Here is a 20858-nt window from a genome sequence, read left to right on the forward strand (position 1 = left end):
AAATGGACTTTTCCATGATATTCTAATTTTTTGAGTTTCACCTGTATAAGGGTCTGGTGACTTGTTTCAGTGCATCTGAAGAAGTGTGCATGCATACGAAAGCTCATACTAAGAACAAACTTAGTTGGTCTCTAAGGTGCTACTGGAAGGAATTTTTTAATTTTTATTTTGTTTTGACTACGGCAGACCAACACATCTACCTGCCTGTAACTGGACCTATGATTACAGAGTAGTCTCTGCTGCCACCTGGTGGTGTTCCGGCTAAAGGACGTTGAGAGCCGACTTCCACATAACTCTACGCAACAAAGCATTTCCTCTGATATTTTGCATGCACAAGAATGCGTGGCCCTTTCCCCATTTCACACAGTCCCTAAGGCTGAATGCTTTCCTGGGCAACAGGAGGGCGCACTCAGGGCTTTTATTTTTTCCTGGAGGGACGCATTTTGTGAATCTTTGTACTTTTGTCCATTTGCTGTATTTATTTTTCGCGATTTGAACTATAAAATGGTGATTTTCTTGAGTCAAAATGAGCGCACCCCTAAACATTTTTTTTAAAGGGGAAAAAAAAGCACTGGGTGCACTTAAAACTGCAATATATTAGTTCTTTTTCTGTTTTCTGTTTTGTATTTTGTTATTCATTGTTATTAGTATTATCAACATGATTGTTTTTTGGTTGTAAACAATTTATTAGTATTCGGAATGGAAAGGTATGATATGGAAAATTTGTAAATTTGTAAATTATGTAAATGTTGATAATATCGTTAATAAAGGAATATTCATTTCAAAAAAAATAAAATAAAAATAAATAAAACTGCAATACCGTACTGTGTAATCTGGGAGCAGTGGGGAATGAATGAGGATCTGCAATGGTTACAGCTGCTGCCGGGCAACAGTTTGCCTGATGGAACTGGTGACACCTGCAGCAGGCAAGCCTCTGGAGAGAGCAACACAGGCCTGGCTCCAGAAGGTGGTGATGCCAGCAAAGTATTTGGGGGGGACAGGCCGTAGCTCAACTGGTAGAGCTTTGCACGCCATAAAAATACAAGAAGACCCCTGTCCATCTAGTCCAGCACCCTGTTCTCAGGGTGATCAACCAGATGCCCCTGTGGGAAACCCCGAGATCAGGATTTGAACACAAGAGAAACGCTCTCCCCTCCTGTGGTTACCAGCAACTGGTGGTCAGAAGTTTTGCTGCCTCCAGCTATGGCGAGAGAACACGAGTTTGTCTGATCCTCTTTCAAGCCACCCAGGTTGGTGGTCGTCACTGCCTCCTGTGGCAGGGAGTTCCACAGTTTAACTGTGTGCCGCATGCAGAACAATTTATTTATTTTTGCCTGTCCTGAATCTTCCACCATTCAGCTTAATCGGATGTCCACAACTTTGAGTGCCACGAGAGAGGGAGAAAAAGGTTTCTCTCTGTGCCATGCATGGTTTCATATCTTCTGCCAATGTGCCTCTTCCTTGCCTGTTTACTTACCCTCTGATAATGCTCTGGAGCCTGGGACCTGTCTGATCAATTTGAACGGGCCAGCCAAAGGAAGGACTGTACCTGGTTAAGCTACGGAACTCACTGCCACAGGATGTAGTGATGCAGTTATCAAACCGAAAGTCTTCAAATCCCAGGGGACAGGGGTGGACAAATTCACAGAGGGCAAGGACTTTCTTTGATTTGAAGAGCAGACCGCCACACTTCTTGTTTCCCAAGCACTGCAAGGGGTTGGGCTAGATGACCCTTTGGATCCCTTCCAACTCCAAGCCAAGAAAAGAAAACTACCAGCTGCTGATTCCTGTCGCTGAAGCTGCGGTTAAAGTCACAGGAGCAAGCCAGGGAAGATGTTCGAAATCCCTCAGCGACCTTAGCCGCCCTTGCACTTGTGAATACATTCCTCTCTCCTGGCCTCTGCCCCCTATTCTCTCGCGCTTGTTGGGCCCCCAGACACACAACCAGCCACTTTCTGGCTCTTCCCCCCCTCCCAAGTCGCCTCTTAGCTGGGCAGCTCCCATCCCGTTGCTAGGCACCTGCTAAGATGCTTCAGTTGCCTAGCAACCCCGCTGTTGCGGTTGCTGTTGCCGGGCATCGGAAGAACTACCGCTCCCAGGGTGCTTTGGGGTCTGCCACACCTGAGATGGGGGGGTGCTGATGTTGCCATGGCGACGAAGGCAAACAATATGGCTGCGCCCAGCCCTGCAGGGCAGAAAGGAGCTGGTGGAGAAGCTGTGAGCCCGGTCCAGGGGGGCACCTAGAGGCTGCCAAGGATACAGGGGAGACGGGCATCAGCATGGCCAACGGGGAGATGGACGAGGAGAGCCTCAACGACCTGTACAGTTGGGTGGATGCCATCCCGCTTTCGCGCCCCAAGAGGAACATCGCCCGCGACTTCAGCGATGGAGGTTTTTTTTGGGGGGGGGGGGGCAATTGTGTGTGTGTGTCCTGGCACTTGTATATGTGTGTTTCACAATGGATTGTAGAATCTGGGGTCTTGGGCTTGGCCTGATGCCAGCAGTTGGTGCAAAAGTCATGCAGACTCTCTAATAATAATAATAATAATAATAATAATAATAATATTTTTTTTATTTCTACCCCCATCCGTCTGGTTAGGTTTCCCCAGCCCCTCTGGGCGGCTTTCAAACAGAGCATTGAAAACAGAATAAAACTTCAAACATTAAAAACTCCCCTAAACAGGGCTGCCTTCAGACGTCTTCTAAAAGTGTCCCTATTTTCCCTTTTTTTTTGCAGATATATTTTTATTTTCCAAAAATAAACAAAACTTAACACACATTTGTCAGGTACAATTTTTACAACAGTACAAGAACTCCGCCGAGTTTTCTGACTGCCTTCCTTCTCTACTTTAGTTTTCTTAAGTTACATCATTCGTCCGCTTTCCCTTAAATCCCAAATTTTATTTTCCATATTACAATACCTTCTTCTTTAGTCATACTTTCTACTAGGTTGCAAGTATTTTATCACACCTGTTAGTGATTTCCATAATTATAGACTTCTAAATATTTCAGAAATTTACTCCAGTCAGCTTGAACCTGTTGATCTCTCTGGTCTCTTATCCTTGCAGTCAGTCTCGCTAGTTCCGAATATTCCATTAATTTCATTCTCCAATCCTCTACCGTTGGTATACTTTTCAATTTCCAATTCCGAGCCAATAAACAGAATAAAACTTCAAACATTAAAAACTCCCCTAAACAGGGCTGCCTTCAGACGTCTTCTAAAAGTGTCCCTATTTTCCAGGGACAGTGCCGGATTTACAGAAGCCGTCCCGCCAGTTTCCGATTTGATCCCGGAATGTCCCGCTTCTCCTTAGGATGCCCCTATTTTCATTGCAGAAATGTCGGAGGGTGTGGCAGTACACCTCTATTTTCATCAGGAAAACGTTGGAGGGTTTGGGGTTATGTGACCCACGAGCCAAGGAGACAAGTAACTATAACCACCTTTAGAAGGCATCTGAAGGCAGCCCTGCATAGGGAAGTTTTTTAAAAATGTGTAATGTTTTATTATGTTTTTATACATGTTGGAAGCTGAGTGACTGGGGCAACCCAGTCAGATGGGCGGGACATCATCATCATCATCATCATCATTGAATAGAATGTCCCTATTTTTGTTGGAGAAATGTTGGAAGGTATGAGTCATAATAATAATTTATCAATAATAATAATAATAATAATAATAATAATAATAATTTATTTCTACCCCCCGTCCATCCGTCTAGGTTTCCCCAGCCATTCTGGGCAGCTCCCAACATAATATTAAACATGATAAACATCAAACATAAGGGGAGGCTGCTGAGATGTGGGGCTCTTAAAGTCACATCAACGCCCAGCCATGCACCTACTGAGGTAGCAAAAGAGCATTTGTTCTCATCCTGCCCCCTGTCCCCTGGGTTACTGTGCCTTAAAAAAAAATAATCAATATATTAAGCAGCTGCTCCACCCCTTCTTAGCCGCTGTAGGAAAAGCTTCACCCGTTGGTTTATTAGCATCATTCTCTGTTGCATGGCACCATAAGTGGGTGTGTAGTTCTTGAAAGAGAAGTTGCAAGAGGTCCCTGCCCTGAGGAGCCTCCAATCTAAACTCTTGCACTGAGGAATAATAATACTAATAATACTAATAATAATAATTTATACCCCACCCATCTGGCTGGGTTTCCCCAGCCACTTTGGGCAGCTTCCAACAAAATATTAAAAATACCCCCAAAAAAAAATCAAAGGGAGGAATAGAAAGAGGGGAGTGAGAAGGAAGCAGAGGCAAAGCAAAGGTGGCGTCCTCGGTTCAGTTTCAGGCCCCTCGGCTACATTTCAGGAGGGAGGGTGGGAAGCTCCAGGGGCGCTCCAGGGATTCCTACCTGCTGTGCACCTGTAAGGGTCCCTGCGTGAAAAAGACACCCACAAACCTTTCTTGGAAGTTTTAAAGCAGAGGTCAGGTGGCCGTCTTCCAGGGGTCCTTCAGCTGCGATTCCTGCATTGCAGGGGGGTTGGGCTGGATGACCCTTGGGGGTCCCTCCCAACTCCATGATGTGGTGGTAGCAAATTCTGAAGTTTATCTATGCGCTGTGTGTGAAGGTCTTCCTTTTGCTTGTCCGGGACCTTCCAAGGTTCAGCTTCGTTTTATTGTGTTCTAGCATGATGAGAAAGGGAAAAAAACAGAAGTCTCTAACCACTTTCTCCATTTGCCACCTGTTTGGAAAAGCCCCTGAGCTCTGGGCCTTGGGATCTGGGTTCCGTTTGGTGGGTTCTGCTCTGGTTGGAGACATGTCGGGCCACCATAGATGAAGACTATAGGAAAATCCAGGGATGGGGTGGGCTTTGGGGGTTGTGGGGCACCAGCTGCTTCCGCTGCTACTTCTCCCTTTGATTTCCCATGCAGTTTTGGTGGCCGAAGTGGTGAAGTTTTACTTTCCAAAAATAGTGGAAATGCACAACTACGCTCCTGCTAATTCCACGCAGCAGAAGCTCTCCAACTGGGGACACCTGAACAGGTCAGTGACATCCCTGGGCTATGTCCTGAATTTAAAACCCGCTGCTGCCGGCTGAGATATGGGACAGGTCAAATGGGAAGATTGAATGTTAAACGTTGCTCGTTTTTGATTGGTGATGTTCTCGTCTTCTTTGCGGATTTCACTGCATTTTGCTGCAAAACGGAGCACAGCTGGCCGCTGAACCTTGAAACGCCTTTGGGAATCCATCACAGCCTTCCAGAGCTGCCCATTTTACTCCCAGGGGTCCAAAATCTGGGTGCCTTAAGCCCTTGGCACTCCCACCCTGATGTTTCCAAGGCATTGCACCCTGTGCTCCAGCGGGGACTTTGGATACGCTGACTTGATCCCGTTTCCCTTCTTCTTCTGCAGGAAAGTTCTGAGCAAGCTTAACTTCTCCATCCCAGAAGACATGGTCCGGAAGATTGCCCAGTGCACCCCTGGGATGGTAGAACTGGTGCTGATTCCCCTGCGACAGAAAATCGAGGAAAAACAGAAGCAGGCCAAGATGTCGAGCTCCTATCAGGTTAGCAGAGCCCGGAAGGAAGGAGGGGTGGAAGGCGATAAGCCCTGGCCTGATGCATCTTGCATTTCCGTTACAGCATTCCCGTTCACCTGCAACTCTGCAAGTGGTCCGTGCAACAGGAAACTATTGTGCCCATTTTACAGATTACAGAACCGAGGCTGAGAGGCAGCAGTTTGCCCCAGAGCGCCAACGGCTCCTTGCTAATGGCCTAGCCAAGTCTGAACCGCTGCCTCCCAGATTCACGTGGAGCCATCAAGCCTGCGGGCTGCAAATGTGGTTACATGTTGCACCGTAATCACTACTGCTCATCCTCTGTGCACTTGCATAGAGCCCATTCATTTCAATGGGACTTCCACAGGAGAACTTCCCAGTGGATCATGCCCAGCATTTGTAGCGGCGCAGTGAAAATGCTAAGCCACCTTAAATTCGCCGGTTTTTTGCATGCAACCGTCCCTTGTCCGTTGGCATTTTTTGGTCACAGTTTATTTTGCATGTGCCATCAAAGCCATCAGGTTTATGCCACAGAGGGACAGTCCCAATCAGCAAAGCAATTAAACGGGCCAGGCTGCTTGCTATTTTTTCTGGAGAGCAGCAGAGGGCGCTCGCCTCAGCTTGCCAAACTGCTTTCCGCCCCCAGTACTGGGGATGTGGTGTCAAGATTAAGGCTGCAACCACCAAGATGCTTTCTTAGCATGTTTTTCTGAAATGTTTCTTGCTGTGCTGCAATGCCCAAATCTCTGGAAAGTGAGATAAATCAATGGGGGTGAAGTTAGATCTGGCCAGATCTTTACTGCTGAATCAGGGGGAAAAAATTGGTTTGCCTGCGGATTGGAGTTTGTTCTGATTCAGCAATCAGCAGAGGGTTTTCCTGGGAAATCAGCAGGGCAAATGGAAAACCTCTTGGACGTTTGTTTTCTAGGCAAGCCCCTTTTCACGCCTTCCTCCCTTCTGCTTCCTTCCAGGGCCATCCTCCAGCCGCTGTGGGCTCCTGCAGTCTTTGCTCCTTTCCGTCTCCACTGCCCCAGGTCTCAGCCTTTTTCCTCTTCAGCATACGCCTCTGCTGGAAGCTCCCCTCTCTCGCTCCCCCTCTTTCCCCCTCTGCTTGTCTGATTCACAGGCTCCAGGCTGGGGGGCTCTTAGGATTGCCAGCTGAGTGGCCCATTGCTCGGAGGGCTGTCCCTCCTCTTACGAAAGGGTTGCCCGTTATTGCAAAATGCCACATCCTTACACCGATTCATAGAATCGCCGAACTGCAGAGTTGGAAGGGACCCCGAGTGTCATCTAGTCTGACCCCCCCTGCAATGCAGGAATCTCAGCTAAAGCATCCCTGGAAGGCGGCCATCCAAACTTTGCTTGAAATTCTCCACTCAAGGAGAGTGCACCACCTCCTGAGGGAGACTGTTCCACCTTCAAGCATTTCGCCAATGAAAATAGAGATGTCCTATGGCTTGCCGATCAGGTCGGCGGTTCGAATCCCATCGACGGGGTGAGCTCCCGTCGCTCGGTCCCAGCTCCTGCCAACCTAGCAGTTCGGAAACATGTCAAAGCGCAAGTAGATAAATAGGTACCACTCGGGCGGGAAGGTAAACGGCGTTTCCATGCGCTGCTCTGGTTCGCCAGAAGCGGCTTAGTCATGCTGCCACATGACCTGGAAGCTGTCTGTGGACAAACGCTGGCTCCCTCGGCCAGTAAAGCGAGATGAGCACTGCAACCCCAGAGTCGTCCGCAACTGGACCTAATGGTCAGGGGTCCCTTTACCTCTACCTTTATTTATCTTATTTATTACTATTACTTTTATTATTATTGTGATCAGGGCTAGAAGCTGGAAGCTGCAACATTTCTCCAACAAAAATTGGGACATCCTATTCCATAATCATCATATTCATAAACTTATTTATATCCCACCCATTTGACTGAGTTGCCCCAGCCACTCTGGGTGGCTTCTAAAATATATTAAACAATAATAAAACATCAGTCATTGAAAGCTTCCCTGTACAGAACTTTCTTCAGATGTCTTCAGATGTATAGTTACTTATTTCTTTGGCTTCAAGGGGGTCATCTAACTCCATACCCTCCAAGTGAGGAGGAATTAAAGACTCTTTTAATGAGGGTGAAAGAGGAGAGCGCAAAATATGGTCTGAAGCTCAACATCAAAAAAACTAAGATCATGGCCACTGGTCCCATCACCTCCTGGCAAATAGAAGGGGAAGAAATGGAGGCAGTGAGAGATTTTACTTTCTTGGGCTCCATGATCACTGCAGATGGTGACAGCAGTCACGAAATTAAAAGACGCCTGCTTCTTGGGAGAAAAGAAAACCTAGACAGTATCTTAAAAAGCAGAGACATCACCTTGCCGACAAAGGTTCGTATAGTTAAACCTATGGTTTTCCCAGTAGTAATGTATGGAAGTGAGAGTTGGACCATAAAGAAGGCTGATCGCCAAAGAATTGAGCCTTTTGAATTATGGGGCTGGAGGAGATTCTTGAGAGTCCCATGGACTGCAAGAAGATCAAACCTATCCATTCTCAAAGAAATCAGCCCTGAGTGCTCACTGGAAGGGCAGATCCTGAAGCTGAGGCTCCAATACTCTGGCCACCTCATAAGAGAAGACTCCCTGGAAAAGACCCTGATGTTGGGAAAGATGGAGGGCACAAGGAGAAGGGGACGACAGAGGATGAGATGGTTGGACAGTGTTCTCGAAGCAACTAGCATGAGTTTGGCCAAACTGCGAGAGGCAGTGAAGGATAGGCGTGCCTGGCGTGCTCTGGTCCATGGGGTCACGAAGAGTCGGACACGACTGAAGAACAAAAAGAAAAATGGGACATTCCGGGATCAGATCAGAAACCAGGATGGCTTCCGTAAATCTGGGACTGTCCCTGGAAAAAAAGGGAGACTTGGAGGGTCTGAGGTGTCACAGAGCTTGCTGGGAATGTTCGGAAATGTAAAGGATTTTGGCGAGAATAAGAAGAGACTGTAGCTTTTCTTTCCATCAGTGGTGAATATGCAAAAAAGGCAGATCTGCGTAGAGAGGCCAGAGCACTGATTCTTCCCTGGCGTGAGCTTTCTTACGGATGCTGCGGAATCTCTTTTCTTGGATAGATTCCAGGAAGGGAGCCAGGTCAGGGCTCTTTCATGCTAGCCTGACACATCCCTCCACGGTTCTGTCGCAGAGAATATGAATGGCCCCTGACCGAAAGCTCCGGTCTCGAGCTGTTTGATCTGCCACAGCCCATTCACAAATGACAGCCGGCGTTTGTGGCCAGGGTTGTGGAGCGATGGGCGGGCCATGCGTGCCGAAACACTGCACGTGCGCTCTGTATAACATGTGCTGCTGTCGGCCGAGAGAAGGAGCCAGCAATCCTACGTGCAGCCCGTTGGTGGGACTCAACGGAACAGGCACTGGCCAGCGCTGCAACTTGTTTGATGCAGCGCAGGGCGGCCTGGCTTGACCCATCCTGTCCAGCATCTAGAAAGAAGCCAGGGGATTTCCACCCAGGGCGGGGAGCAGGGACGGCATCCAGGAAACCCCCGTGCAGGGCAGGAAGGCAGTAACCCTTCCCCACTGCCTGCTCACCCTCCCTCCCTGCCCCCCAACTGGTATTCAGTGGTAAACTGCCTCTGAACCTGGAGGTTCTACGTAGCAGTCATGGACAATAGTCACTGACCACTCGTTTCAAATACGCCTACTATATGTAGGCTTACAGAAGGTGTGATATGTTGCCTGGGGGGGGGGGCAGGAGAGGAAAGCAAGTCTTCAGCCACCAGTTATGTCTTTTTCCCATCCAGAAAGTATAGCCAGAGACATTTTGGCCAATTGAAAAAAATCCACCCGGACAGAAATTTTACCCCTGAAAAAGAGGACATATGGCAACCTTCAATGAACATTTGTGGATCAGGAAGTCTTGTTGTGGGGTCTTCTGGTTCAGGGAGAGTTTCAGCTCTGTGGGTCCCACGCCAAATACACCTGAGGCCCTTCTTCATGTGCCCCCTCCGCGTGGAGATCCGGAGAGCGGCAATGCAAGAGCGGGGCCTTTTCAGTGCTGGCTCCCTGCTCGTGGGACGCTCTCCATGGGGAAGTTTGCCTGGCACCGTTCTTGCCTATCTTCAGGCAGCAGGCGAAAACTTCTTTTTTTAACCAGGCCCTTGGCTTTGAACCATCTATGGACTTTTAGAGTTGGTGGGGCGTTTAATGTATTCCACACACACACACCCCGGTTTTAATGTAAGTATGGGGTCTTTTGTAAGTTGTTTTGAGGCGCCGTGGCAAAAAAAGGCAACTAATAAATGCAATAACAATAATAGCCAATTCCGCAGAACTCGGCACCACCACACACCGCCACAGCCCCAATATGTGACTTGCGTTCTTGAACCCGGATATCTGGCAATCCTAAGCTGGCGTTCTGCTTTGTCTCTGCTGGAGCTTCTGATACTTCAGTGTTATCTCAGTGGCTCTAACCTGCTCACCAGCTGAAATATTCCCCCCTCTCTGAGCCCTCTCCTCAGGTTTCACGCCGGTAGCGTTGCATAGAGTAGCAGAATTGGAGAGCTGGAAGGGACCCCTAAGGGTCATCCAGTCCAACCCCCTGCAACGCAGGAATCTCAGCTCAAGCATCCCTGACAGATGGCCACCCAACCTCTGCTGAAAAACCTCCAAGGAAGGAGAGTCCACCAGCTCCCGAGGGAGACCATTCTGTCAAACAGCTCTCACTGCCAGAAAGTTCTTCCTAATGTTCAGTCGGAATTTCTTTTCCTGTAACTTGAAGCCATTGGTTCAAGCCCTACCTTCCAGAGCGGGAGAAAAAAAGCTTGCTCCCTCTTCATACCCTCCAACATTTCACTTCTCTGATGAAAATAGGGACATTCTATTTAACTATTATTATTATTATTATTATTATTATTATTATTATTATTATTATTATTATTATAACATCAAACATTAAAAAGCTTCCCTATACAGGGCTGCCTTCCAATGTCTTCTAAATGTTGTATTGTTACTTATCTGCTTGGCTCGGGGGTAACGTAACTCCACACCCTCCGACATTTCTCCGATGAAAATAGGGACGTTCTGAGGAAAAGCGGGAAACTGTGGGGTCAAATGAGAAACCAGGACGGCTTCTGTAAATCCGGGACTGAAAATAGGGATTTACTCTATTTATTTATTTATTTATTTATTTATTTATTTATTGCTCTGTCTATTTATTTGTTGTTGTTGTTTTTCTTCAAAAAATTTAGTGGTGTTTCCACATAAAAAGACAACAAATACAAAAATAAAAACATCAAATCAACATATAAAACAAAACAAATACAATAAACAATACTAATAACAAAAATGAAACTTATACATACCTTAACACCACAGATACACAGGAAACTATTAATTAAATCCTTATTTCGAATCTTAATTATGGGGACTTCCCCCGTTCTCTCTTCTGCGTTCTGTTTCTAATCTACTTTAGTAACTTTATAACTAATTTAACAATCATTCACCATCCCTTAATCTTCAAATAAACGTCTTATATACCTTATGTCATTCAACTTGTTTTAATCACGTAAATTCATATTTCAAAACTTAACGTCTTATATCCTATTTTCCTCTTAACTTAGTAAAGCTATTGCTGTTATTACTTCTAATTCCTACCTTAAAAAAAATCAAATTCCAAACCTTATCATAAAAAGCCTAGATGTTTCTTCCCTTCTCCAAATCGCTTGTTTCCCTCTGGCGAAAGAGTACCTTTGGTAAGCCGTCCTAGTAAAATTCGTAACTTACTGTGCCTATTTATTTGGGGGTGGGCTTGGAGGTCTCCTTAGTGCATGGCTGCGCATGGCCTGACCCTGCTGAAGAAAATTACCTCAAAAGCCAGAGAAGCCGCCATCTCGCCTCCCCTCTCTCTGACACCTTCTCACGAGCCCCAGAAATGATTTGGGTGCCTGTTCCTGAACGGGTCGCCAAACTGCTGCGCCTCTACCCTTTGCTGCCCTCCTTCCTCTGCTGCTGCGGGATTAATTCTGCCCTGATCAGAGGCTGCTGCGACCCCCCCCCCCCTGCTCCTTTCCAGGCTCACACCCGCATGTTACAACTCAAGCCAGCATCAGACTAGAACAGGCATAGGGCAAACTCTGGCCCTCCAGGTGTATTGGGACTACAACTCCCATCATCCCTAGCTCACAGGACCAGTGGTCATGGATGATGGGAACTGTAGTCCCCAAACAGCTGGAGGGCTGAGTTTGCCTATGCCTGGACAAGAAGGTGGGTAGGGTTGGGGGGGGGAGCCAATTGAACTGAATAGCGTTGATGTGACCAGGAGGGCTTTCCGTGGAGGAAGGGGAGGAGCGGGACCCTGAGCGCTCGGGGAGTCAACTTGCTTTTCTTCTCTGGCTCTCTCGACACAGGAGCTGGGAATGCGCCCGACCCTGGAGGAGAACAACTATCTGGATACAGGTAGGATCAATGTTGGATCAGGCCAGAACGTCAGAAGAGCCGGCTGCTGGATCAGGCCAACGAGTAATCTGGTCCAGCATCCTGTTCTCACAGGGGCCGACCAGATGCCCATTATGGGAAACCAGCGAGCGGGATTCGAACACAAGACCACCTCTCCCCTCCAACTGGCATTCAGAAGCAGAGCATAACTATCATGGCTGGTCGTGATTGACAGCCCTCCTCCTCCATGAATTTGTCTAACCTTTCCAAACCATCCAAGTTGGTGGCCATCATTGCCTCCTGTGGCAGGGAGTCCCATAGCTTAACTCTGCACTGCGTGAAGAAGGGCTTCCTCTTGCCCGACTGAACCCTCCGACGTCCAGCTTTTAAATGTGCCTGTGGGTTATTGGTTTGTTTTTGTCTTATTATGAATTTTGGGTTCTCATTTTGTATTTTTCTGCTGTGAACCGCCCCGTGATCTTTGGATGAAGGGGCGGCATACACATTTTAACAACAACTAGAGTTGTAAGGGACCACGAGGATCATTCCAGCCCAGCCCCCCCCCCCCGCAATGCAGGAATAATAATAATAATAATAATAATAATAATAATAATAATAATAATTTATTTGTACCCCCCCAATCTGGCTGGGTCTCCCCAGCTACTCTGGGCGGCTTCCAACAAATATTAAAATGTCACAGATTAAAAACTTCCCTAAACAGGGAAACAGGTATTTTCTAAATGACAGGTAGTTGTCTATCTCTCTGACCCCTGATGGGAGGGCGTTCCACAGGGCGGGCGCCACTACCGAGAAGGCCCTCTGCCTGGTTCCCTGTAGTTTTGCTTCTCGCAGTGAGGGAACCGACAGAAGGCCCTCGGCACTGGATCTCAGTGTCCGGGCTGAATGATGGGGGTGGAGACGCTCCTTCAGGTATACAGGACCGAGGCCGTTTAGGGCTTTAAAGGTCAGCACCAACACTTTGAATTGTGCTTGGAAACGTACTGGGAGCCAATGCAGATCTCTCAGGAGCGGTGTTATGTGGTCTTGGCGGCCGCCTCCAGTCACCAGTCTAGCTGCCGCATTCTGGATTAATTGCAGTTTCCGGGTCACCTTCAAAGGTAGCCCCACGTAGAGCCCATTGCAGTAGTATAAGCGAGAGATAACTTTTGCCCAACGTGGGGCTCGAACCCACAACCCTGCGGTTAAGAGTCTCCCGCTCCACCAAGTGAGTTACGCCAGTCCTAAGCTCTGGAGGAGATTCGCTGCCGGCCAGTGTAAGCCATACTGAGCCAGAGGACTCTGTACAAAGTGGCAGGCTATCCTCCTAGAGGGATGTTTATGCACATAGCTAAGAGGGTCTATTTATTAATATAAATTTATCACATGCAACCTCACCCCCAAAGGCGCCCTTGTCTCCCGATGCAGACAGATGCCAACCAAACATAGCCATTATTTATTATTAAGACATGTATGCATCTTTTTCCTAAATCAGTCACCGGAATGCAGGAAGGAACATAGGAAGGACGTCAGGGACCGTGCAGAGGAGGGCTGCACTGAGGAGGCATGGGGGCAGCATAGATTTGGAACAGTGGTTCGCAGAGGGGCACAGTTCAGAAGACAAAAGTTGGGAAGAACTGGGTAGTGAACAGCTAGGAGGAGGAGAACCAGGGGAGAGAGTTAGCAGACTCCAGTTTGCTGGAAAGTGTCCAGCCCAGGGGTCGGCAACCTGTGGCCCATGGGCTGGATGCGGCCCACGAAGACCATTTTACCAGCCCATGAGCCGCCCACAAACCGAGCCGTCCACTCGGCAAGTCATCTGCGTGCTGCGCTAAAGCAGCACAGCGCGGTGTGGGGATTCGCAGAGTGGTGCCAGAAATGGCATCTGCGCTCACGCAGATACCAGAAACCGCGTCTGTGCATGTCCAGGCGCCGAAAATTGCTTCTGCGCAAGCGCGATTTTCGGCGTCTGGGCATGCACAGAAGCGATTTCCGGTGCCACGGACATGCACAGACGTGATTTCCGGCATCGCGCTGCGCCAGTGTGGCTGCACAGAAGGCACGGTGGATGCGAGAACAGGTTGCAAGGCGAGGAAGTGACTCGGAGGGAAGTGGGTGGAAACCTTAATTGGGAGCACCTTCATTCCGAGATGGAATCTTTGCTCTTTCGCTGTGATCATTAGAATCTCTTTAAACGGTAAGAGTCTATTTTTGCTATGTTCTGCTTATCCATGGCCAAAGGGAGGGAGGGCGCCACTCCCCCGAAACCTGACACCATCCATCACAGTACTGTCCACACTGACTGGCAGCCGCTCTCCAGGATTTTGGGCAGGAGTCTCTCTCAGCCTTGCCCAGAGATGCCATCGGGGATTGAACCCGGGACATTCTGCATACAAAGTAAATGTTCCGCCACAGAGCTGTGGACCTTCCCTAATAAGATGGATCAATAAATAAAAAATTTTCATGGGATTATTTTTTTTTTAAAAAAAATGTCATATAAAGGTATAAAGGGTAAATGGACCCCTGACCATTAGGTCCAGTCGTGTCCGACTCTGGGGTTGCGGCACTCATCTCGCTTTACTGGCTAAGGGAGCCGGCGTACAACTTCCGGGTCATGTGGCCAGCATGACTAAGCCGCTTCTGGCGAACCAGAGCAGCGCACGGAAACGCCATTTACCTTCCCGCCAGAGCGGTACCTTTTATCTACTTGCACTTTGATGTGCTTTCAAACTGCTAGGTTGGCAGGAGCAGGGACCGAGCAACAGGAGCTCATTGGGGGGATTCGAACCGCCGACCTTCTGATTGGCAAGCCCTAGGCTCTGTGCTTTAACCCACAGCGCCACCCACGTCCCCTATAAATAGCTATAAATACAGAGTCTCCGTTGAATTCTGGTTTCATTGCTGATTGTGGGGTGGGGATTTTGGAGGTCCTACACGCCTCTCATGACTGTCCCTGTTTTGCATTTTACAGGCTTCACTTCAAAGCCCAAACCCAACAGCACCCAGGACCCTCCTGGGTTGGAAAGGTAATTAAAAATAAATAAATTACTGGCAGTTAAGGAAACCCTGTCTTGCCAGGGCTGGCAGTACAGCTGCAAACAATTATTATTATTATTATTATTATTATTATTATTATTATTATTATTATTATTATTATTATTTAACAACCGCCTCCTGTGGGAGTGAGTTCCGCTGTTTAACTGTGTGAAGAAGTACAGTCTGGTGTAATGGTGTTGCACCAGAATCTGGGGGGACAAGGTTTCAAATCCCCCACTCGGCCAAGAAGCTCACTAGGTGTCCTTGGGTCAGTCGCTGCCCCTCAGCCTAACCTGCCTCACTGGGTTGTTGTGGGGATTAAATGAGGAAGCAGGGATGCCATGCCAGCCACCTTGAGCTCCTCGGGGGGGGGGGAGGTGGGATATAAATGCAATGGATGAACGACTAAAAAGAGTTTTCTGTTCATGGAAGGGGGGTTCTTCCCACTCTTTTCCTCTTGCAGCCTTTTAAAGCCATCACTGCCTCTTGTGGCAGGGAGTTCCATAGTTCGAGGAGCAGGTCCACCAGGGTGGGCAGCCCGGTGGAAATCCTCTTGGTTCTTCCTCTCACCCGAGCCCTGTGGCAGCCTCAGTGCCGCCCTGTCTGTGTCCCTTGCCAGCCTTCCCCAGCACGGCGCCCTCCAGACATATTTGACTACAACTCAACTCCCCCCCCCCCGCCCCCTCCCCATCTTATCCCCACAAACAACCCTGTGAGGTAGGCTGAGAGGTGGCAAACGGCCACAGTGAGCTGAGCGGGGATTCGAACCCCAGCCTTCCAGGTCCCCAAAGCCAGGCACTCTAACCACTAGTCCACACTGATATGGCTGGACACGCAGCACTCATCAGTGCCGCCAGCCAGCCAGCCAGAGAGGAGGAGTGGGGAGGCCGTAGTCCACCCGCATCTGGGGGCGCCACGTTGCCGAGCTCTGCTGGGAACTGTGATAGCTAAATGGAGCCTCCAGGATTAGTGGCAGTCTAGCTGGTAGTCCTGCACCAAATCTGGGCTTTTTGCTTTGGCCTGGTAACGTAGCTGGCTGCTCTTATGGTTGTGTGTGTGTGTGTGTGTGTGTTTTGGGTAGGAACCCCCAGGTTTTTGCACCGCCGTGACCTCCAGAACTTTTCCTTGTCTCCAGGGGGCCCAAAGGACCTCAGAGCTACACGGTGCCTCTGCAAACGGACGCCAACCTCCGACTCCACTTAGCAGAGAGGGAACAAGCCCTCCTGGCCTCGCAGGAGATGGTGCAGGTGACAGAGGGGCTCCCTTGCCTCCCCCCCCCTCCAGGCCCAGCCAGGTTCTTCTTCCCCACCCGAACTTTAGCCCTGCCCTGCCCTCCCTCAGCCTCACAGAGCCATGCGGTTGGAAGGGGCCAACAGACTCAAAGATCCCAGTTCCTATCGATGCAGAATGCTCACTATGCGGCACTTGCAACAGCCCCTACTGCATGCTTCTACAGGTGGGCAGGGTTAGTCTGGACAGACGTGTCTGAGGCTGTTGCGCACCACCCGAGGAACTCCCTGCCACACAGGGGCGTAGCAAGGTAAACTGGTACCCGGGGGCAAAAAAAAAATTGTCACCCACCCCCGATGGATGGTCACGTGGTACCCGATGCGGAAAATTTCTTGTCAACACCCCCATTGATTCCCCCCCCCCGCAAAAATGGTTTTACGTTATTTCATATTTTCTTACAAAGGAATAATAACAAGTAATAATAATAAAAAAACCTTTTATTTATATCCCACCCTCCCCGGCCGAAGTCGGGCTCAGGGTGGCTAACATCAGATACATAACATTGGTATAAAATCAAACAATAATTAAATTACCTCCTAAAAACATCTCAGAATCAAATCAAAGTCTAATTAGATGGCTTTCCACAGGGTTAGGGTTGGGAACAGCAAGTGCTCCGCTGAACTGAAATTTCAGCCTTCACGACATAGGAAAACAGCCAAGTGAACAGCTATTTTGGTGGAGGAGGGTCAAGATATGAACCGATATGCATGAAATTTCATATATAGCTATATAATCCCTGGTATAGTAAGATAAGACCTTCGGAGCAGACATTAAAAATAATAATAATAAAAAAATCAAAATAATTTCAAAAAAAAATGTTCCTTGATCATTTGTCACCCCCTCCATTATGGAACACGGGGCGGACCGCCCCCTCGCCCCCTCCTTGCTATGCCCCTGCTGCCACAGGATGCTGGTTGTGGCTGCCTCAGGGCCCTGGGTCTCTTTCTTCTCCACCAGGAGCTGCTGGGGCTACTTAGGAGACCAGTGGCGGAGGAAGCCTCTTCGCCGCCCTACGCTCCGCCCTTCCTACGCCACTGTAGGAGACCCTTCGAAATCTACCCCCTCTCCGTCTCTTCCCTGGTCCAGATCCTTCAGATGAAGGTCCGCCGCTTGGAGCATCTCTTACACCTGAAGAACGTCCGGATCGATGACCTTACCCGCCGCCTGCAGCAAGCAGAACAGAGGCGGAAGTGAAGGCGCCGTCTCAGGTTCCCCTCTCTGATGCCCATCAGATGGTTTCTCTCTCTCTCTCTCTCTCTCTCTCTCTCTCTCTCTCTCCCTCTTCCTTTGCGAACAGCTGCTTTCAGGCTCCAGGCAGGCTGAGACGTCAAAGCAACAATGGCTGGCAAAAGTCCCAAGTCAAAGGAAGGAGCCCAGAGGCCAGGGATGGGGTGAATGGATGGGGTGGAAAGCAGGAGTCAGCCAAGAAGAGACCCAGAGGTGCCAGGCCAGGAGGACGTGCCCTCAATTCTCCCCAACCCTCTTGCTGGTCCACATCCAAGGGGTAGACTGCCCTGGTACGGGGGGCTCTGCTGCTCAGGGATGAGAGCTCCCTCTTGGGCTCTCCGAAACCAGCACCTGCTTGAGAGTTCCCCACTCAGCAACAGTCTAGGAAAGGGGCTTGTGGCTTCACCGTTGCCTTGGGCGCCCTGCTTGCCTCCTCCTCACCTGGTGACTAGGTCCAGGGGCACACCTCCTCCCAGGTGAGGCCAGCCTCTGTGCCTTCCCCACTCTCTCCCAAGTCCTGGAACATCTCGAAAGCTCTGAAGACTGTGGATGGAGCAACAGGGCGTTCTGCCAGGAGCCTTGAGCTGTGTGACATTCTGTGGAGGAGAAACTGTAGTTTTGGGGTGCATGTAACATCCCTCGGGGGGGGGGATCCTGCTGGTGCATTCCCCCTGGGAAATGTAGTTCTGAAAAGAGCCTCAAGCCTTTGTGGGTGACGCGGCAATCAGGATCCAATGTCCTTCTGTGGACCTTCTCTCTCTCCAGCATTGTTTTCAGCTTTGCGGGGCATGGAAGGGACGATAGTTTTGGCTGCTTCTTTTGTCTTCACCTCCCTGCTTCCCAGTGCTGTAGATGTGCAGATGGAACGGTTTGCCATAACCCCCCTTCCTTTTTCTGAAGTGAGGAGCAGGCATCTCGTGCATTAAATAGGGAGTGGGTCACCACCCCTTGAACCCTGTTGGTGCCCGTGAAAGCTTTTGCACAATTGCATTTTCCTCTGTGGCAAAGGGCATGCAAACCCCAGCCGTGAAAGCAAACGCTTGGGGCTGCAAACCCCAGCAGGCGAATGGGGCTCTTGCACAAAAGTGGAATCTGGAAATGCAGCGACGACAAAGAGGCGCCGCGACTTCCTCTTGATAAGTTAGTTGCAGGCCTGTGTTTTGAACATAGGTTCCCCAATTTTATTTTATTTTTAAATCCCGTTCTCTTTTTAAGTCAACTTCCTTATTTCAGCCAAAATGAAAGAAGGCAGCTTCTGCTTCCCTAAGCCAGACTTTGCCAACCTGGTGGCCCCCCCCAGATGTTTTGGATAACAGTTTGCGGGTCGGTCATTGCTCAGAAAGCATAAACCGACGGCTATATTATTTGAAGATTGGTGGGTAAAGGAGACAGTCCTTTGCGATAGGAGAAAAAGTCATTTGCCTTACCTCCAACCGCCCCCCCCCCAAAAAAATCTAGACCTATCAGGTGGGAGGTTTTGAGAACACCAACCAGGATGTCCTTTTACCTTGCAACCCCTCTTGGGTTTTTGTGCTAGATCTTCACATATGCTGGGCCACTAAGGAAAGTTGGGCATTTGCACCCAATGAATTTCAGTCCAAACAGAACCGAATGTTGTCGAGAGGGCTGCTGCCCATCATACGGGGGTGGGGTGTCTGTGTGCAGATTTTTTTTTTGCAGCAAGCTTCATTTACGGCATCAGCAGACCCGCGCACGGCCTCCAACAGGCCTCCGTATATAATTGTGCGTGGGCTTCACTGCTCGATACTGTGTAAGATTCCAAGCTTGCCGTGTGGACGCTGGATCAGGCTCTCCCCGTTTAGCTCCCATAACAACCTCTCCTTCCGACACAATAGATCTCAGGAACTGCCATGCAGATCTCAGAATCTGCTGGGGGTGCCTGCGTCTGCACCGCTGTCGCAAGGGAGGGTTGTGGTGCCGTTTGACCCCAGTTCCCATCAGCTGCAACCAACATGGACCAGGGATCAGGGATGATGGGAGCAGTAGTCCCAAAACATTTGAAGGGGCACCACATGGTCTAAACCACGGGGCCTTCTCCTAGTGCCCCAGGAAGCTGTCCCTATTGTCCTCGGGCATCTAGGGAGCAATTCACATCATAGCTAAAAAAATTTCCTTTGGTGAAAATGGCGCCTGTGGATTTCCCTCACCAGGCCTTTGTGACTGTTGCAGCCTGGAACACAGAACTTGGAGGGACAAGCCAACCTGCTTCAGAACATGCCATTCCACCATGACTGCTGCCCTGGGCTCTCAGAGGCTTGACGCCACATTTCCTTATGCCACGCGGAAAAAGGAACGTGGCACAAGGGATGGGGGAAGGCTGGCACCATGCCACGCCCTGACCACGATGAAGGCACGCTTGAGGATTTTCTCAGGAGATGCTGTCCAGAGCAGACACAAGACGGGCATCCTTGGCACAGCTCTGGTGCAAAAACGGTGGCGTGGATGAGCAGCCCCTCCCGCCGATGGAGCAGGCGTTCTGATCAGTTGCTTTTAATCAATCGCTTTTTGATTATGGTGAAGCTAATGTTGCACCCGGGTAACGTTGGGTCATCATGGGCAGGGGACAGGGCTGGGGTTTCTGTACAATCGTGTTGTTTCTTTGCATAGGGGCTTTTCTGACGATCTTTCAGCATTAAAATGGTTTATCCTTCTCATTCCTCGTCTCTTTTATTTGGAGCACTCTAGCAGCAGGGAGAATGCTCCAAAAGACTTTGGAACAGCACTCCCAAACTGGGGGTCTCTAGATGATTTAGGCAAATACACTGGGGAGAAGGCTATCAATGGATACTAGCCACAATGGGCATGTTCTCCCTGCACTGCCAGAGGCGCCATGCCTCTGAATGCCCGTTGCTGGGAATTGTAGGCTGGCAAAGCTAAACATACCCAGCTCCTTCAACCGTTCCTCATATGGCTTGGTTACCCGACCCTTGATTGTCTTGGTTGCCCTCCTCTGCACACCTTCCAGCTTGTCAACACCCTTCTTAGATTGTGGTGCCCAGAACTGGACACTGGACTCTAGGTGGGGTCTAACCAAGGCCAATAGTGTGGGACTATTACTTCACTGAGCACTAAACTTCTGTTGATGCAGCCTAGAATAGCATTACAGAATAGAGGGACGCGGGTTAAACCACTGAGCCTCTTGGGCTTGCCAATCAGAAGGTCGGCGGTTCGAATCCCCGTGACGGAGTGAGGTCCCATTGCTCTGTCCCAGCTCCTGCCAACCTAGCAGTTCAAAAGCACGCCAGTGCAACCAGATAAATAGGTACTGCTGTGGCGGGAAAGAAAATGGTGTTTCCGTGCGCTCTGGCACTCATCACGGTCCTCTGTGCGCCAGTAGTGGCTTAGTCCTGCTGGCCACATAA

The 20858-nt window shown here is 49.4% G+C and overlaps 1 protein-coding gene across 1 annotated transcript; it reads left to right on the forward strand.

The window, feature by feature from the left end:
* The first annotated feature begins 2135 nt into the window (after nucleotides 1–2135).
* On the forward strand, nucleotides 2136–17453 carry SPEF1 (sperm flagellar 1). Its single transcript, XM_033160259.1, has 7 exons — nucleotides 2136–2391; nucleotides 4873–4984; nucleotides 5354–5507; nucleotides 11898–11946; nucleotides 14894–14948; nucleotides 16094–16205; nucleotides 17335–17453. The coding sequence occupies exons 1-7, from the start codon at nucleotides 2280–2282 to the stop codon at nucleotides 17440–17442; spliced, it is 702 nt and encodes a 233-aa protein (XP_033016150.1). The 5' UTR covers nucleotides 2136–2279; the 3' UTR covers nucleotides 17443–17453.
* Nucleotides 17454–20858: the final 3405 nt, after the last annotated feature.

Source organism: Lacerta agilis, chromosome 9 (assembly GCF_009819535.1).
Source record: "Lacerta agilis isolate rLacAgi1 chromosome 9, rLacAgi1.pri, whole genome shotgun sequence".
Classification (NCBI taxonomy): Eukaryota; Metazoa; Chordata; class Lepidosauria; order Squamata; family Lacertidae; genus Lacerta; species Lacerta agilis.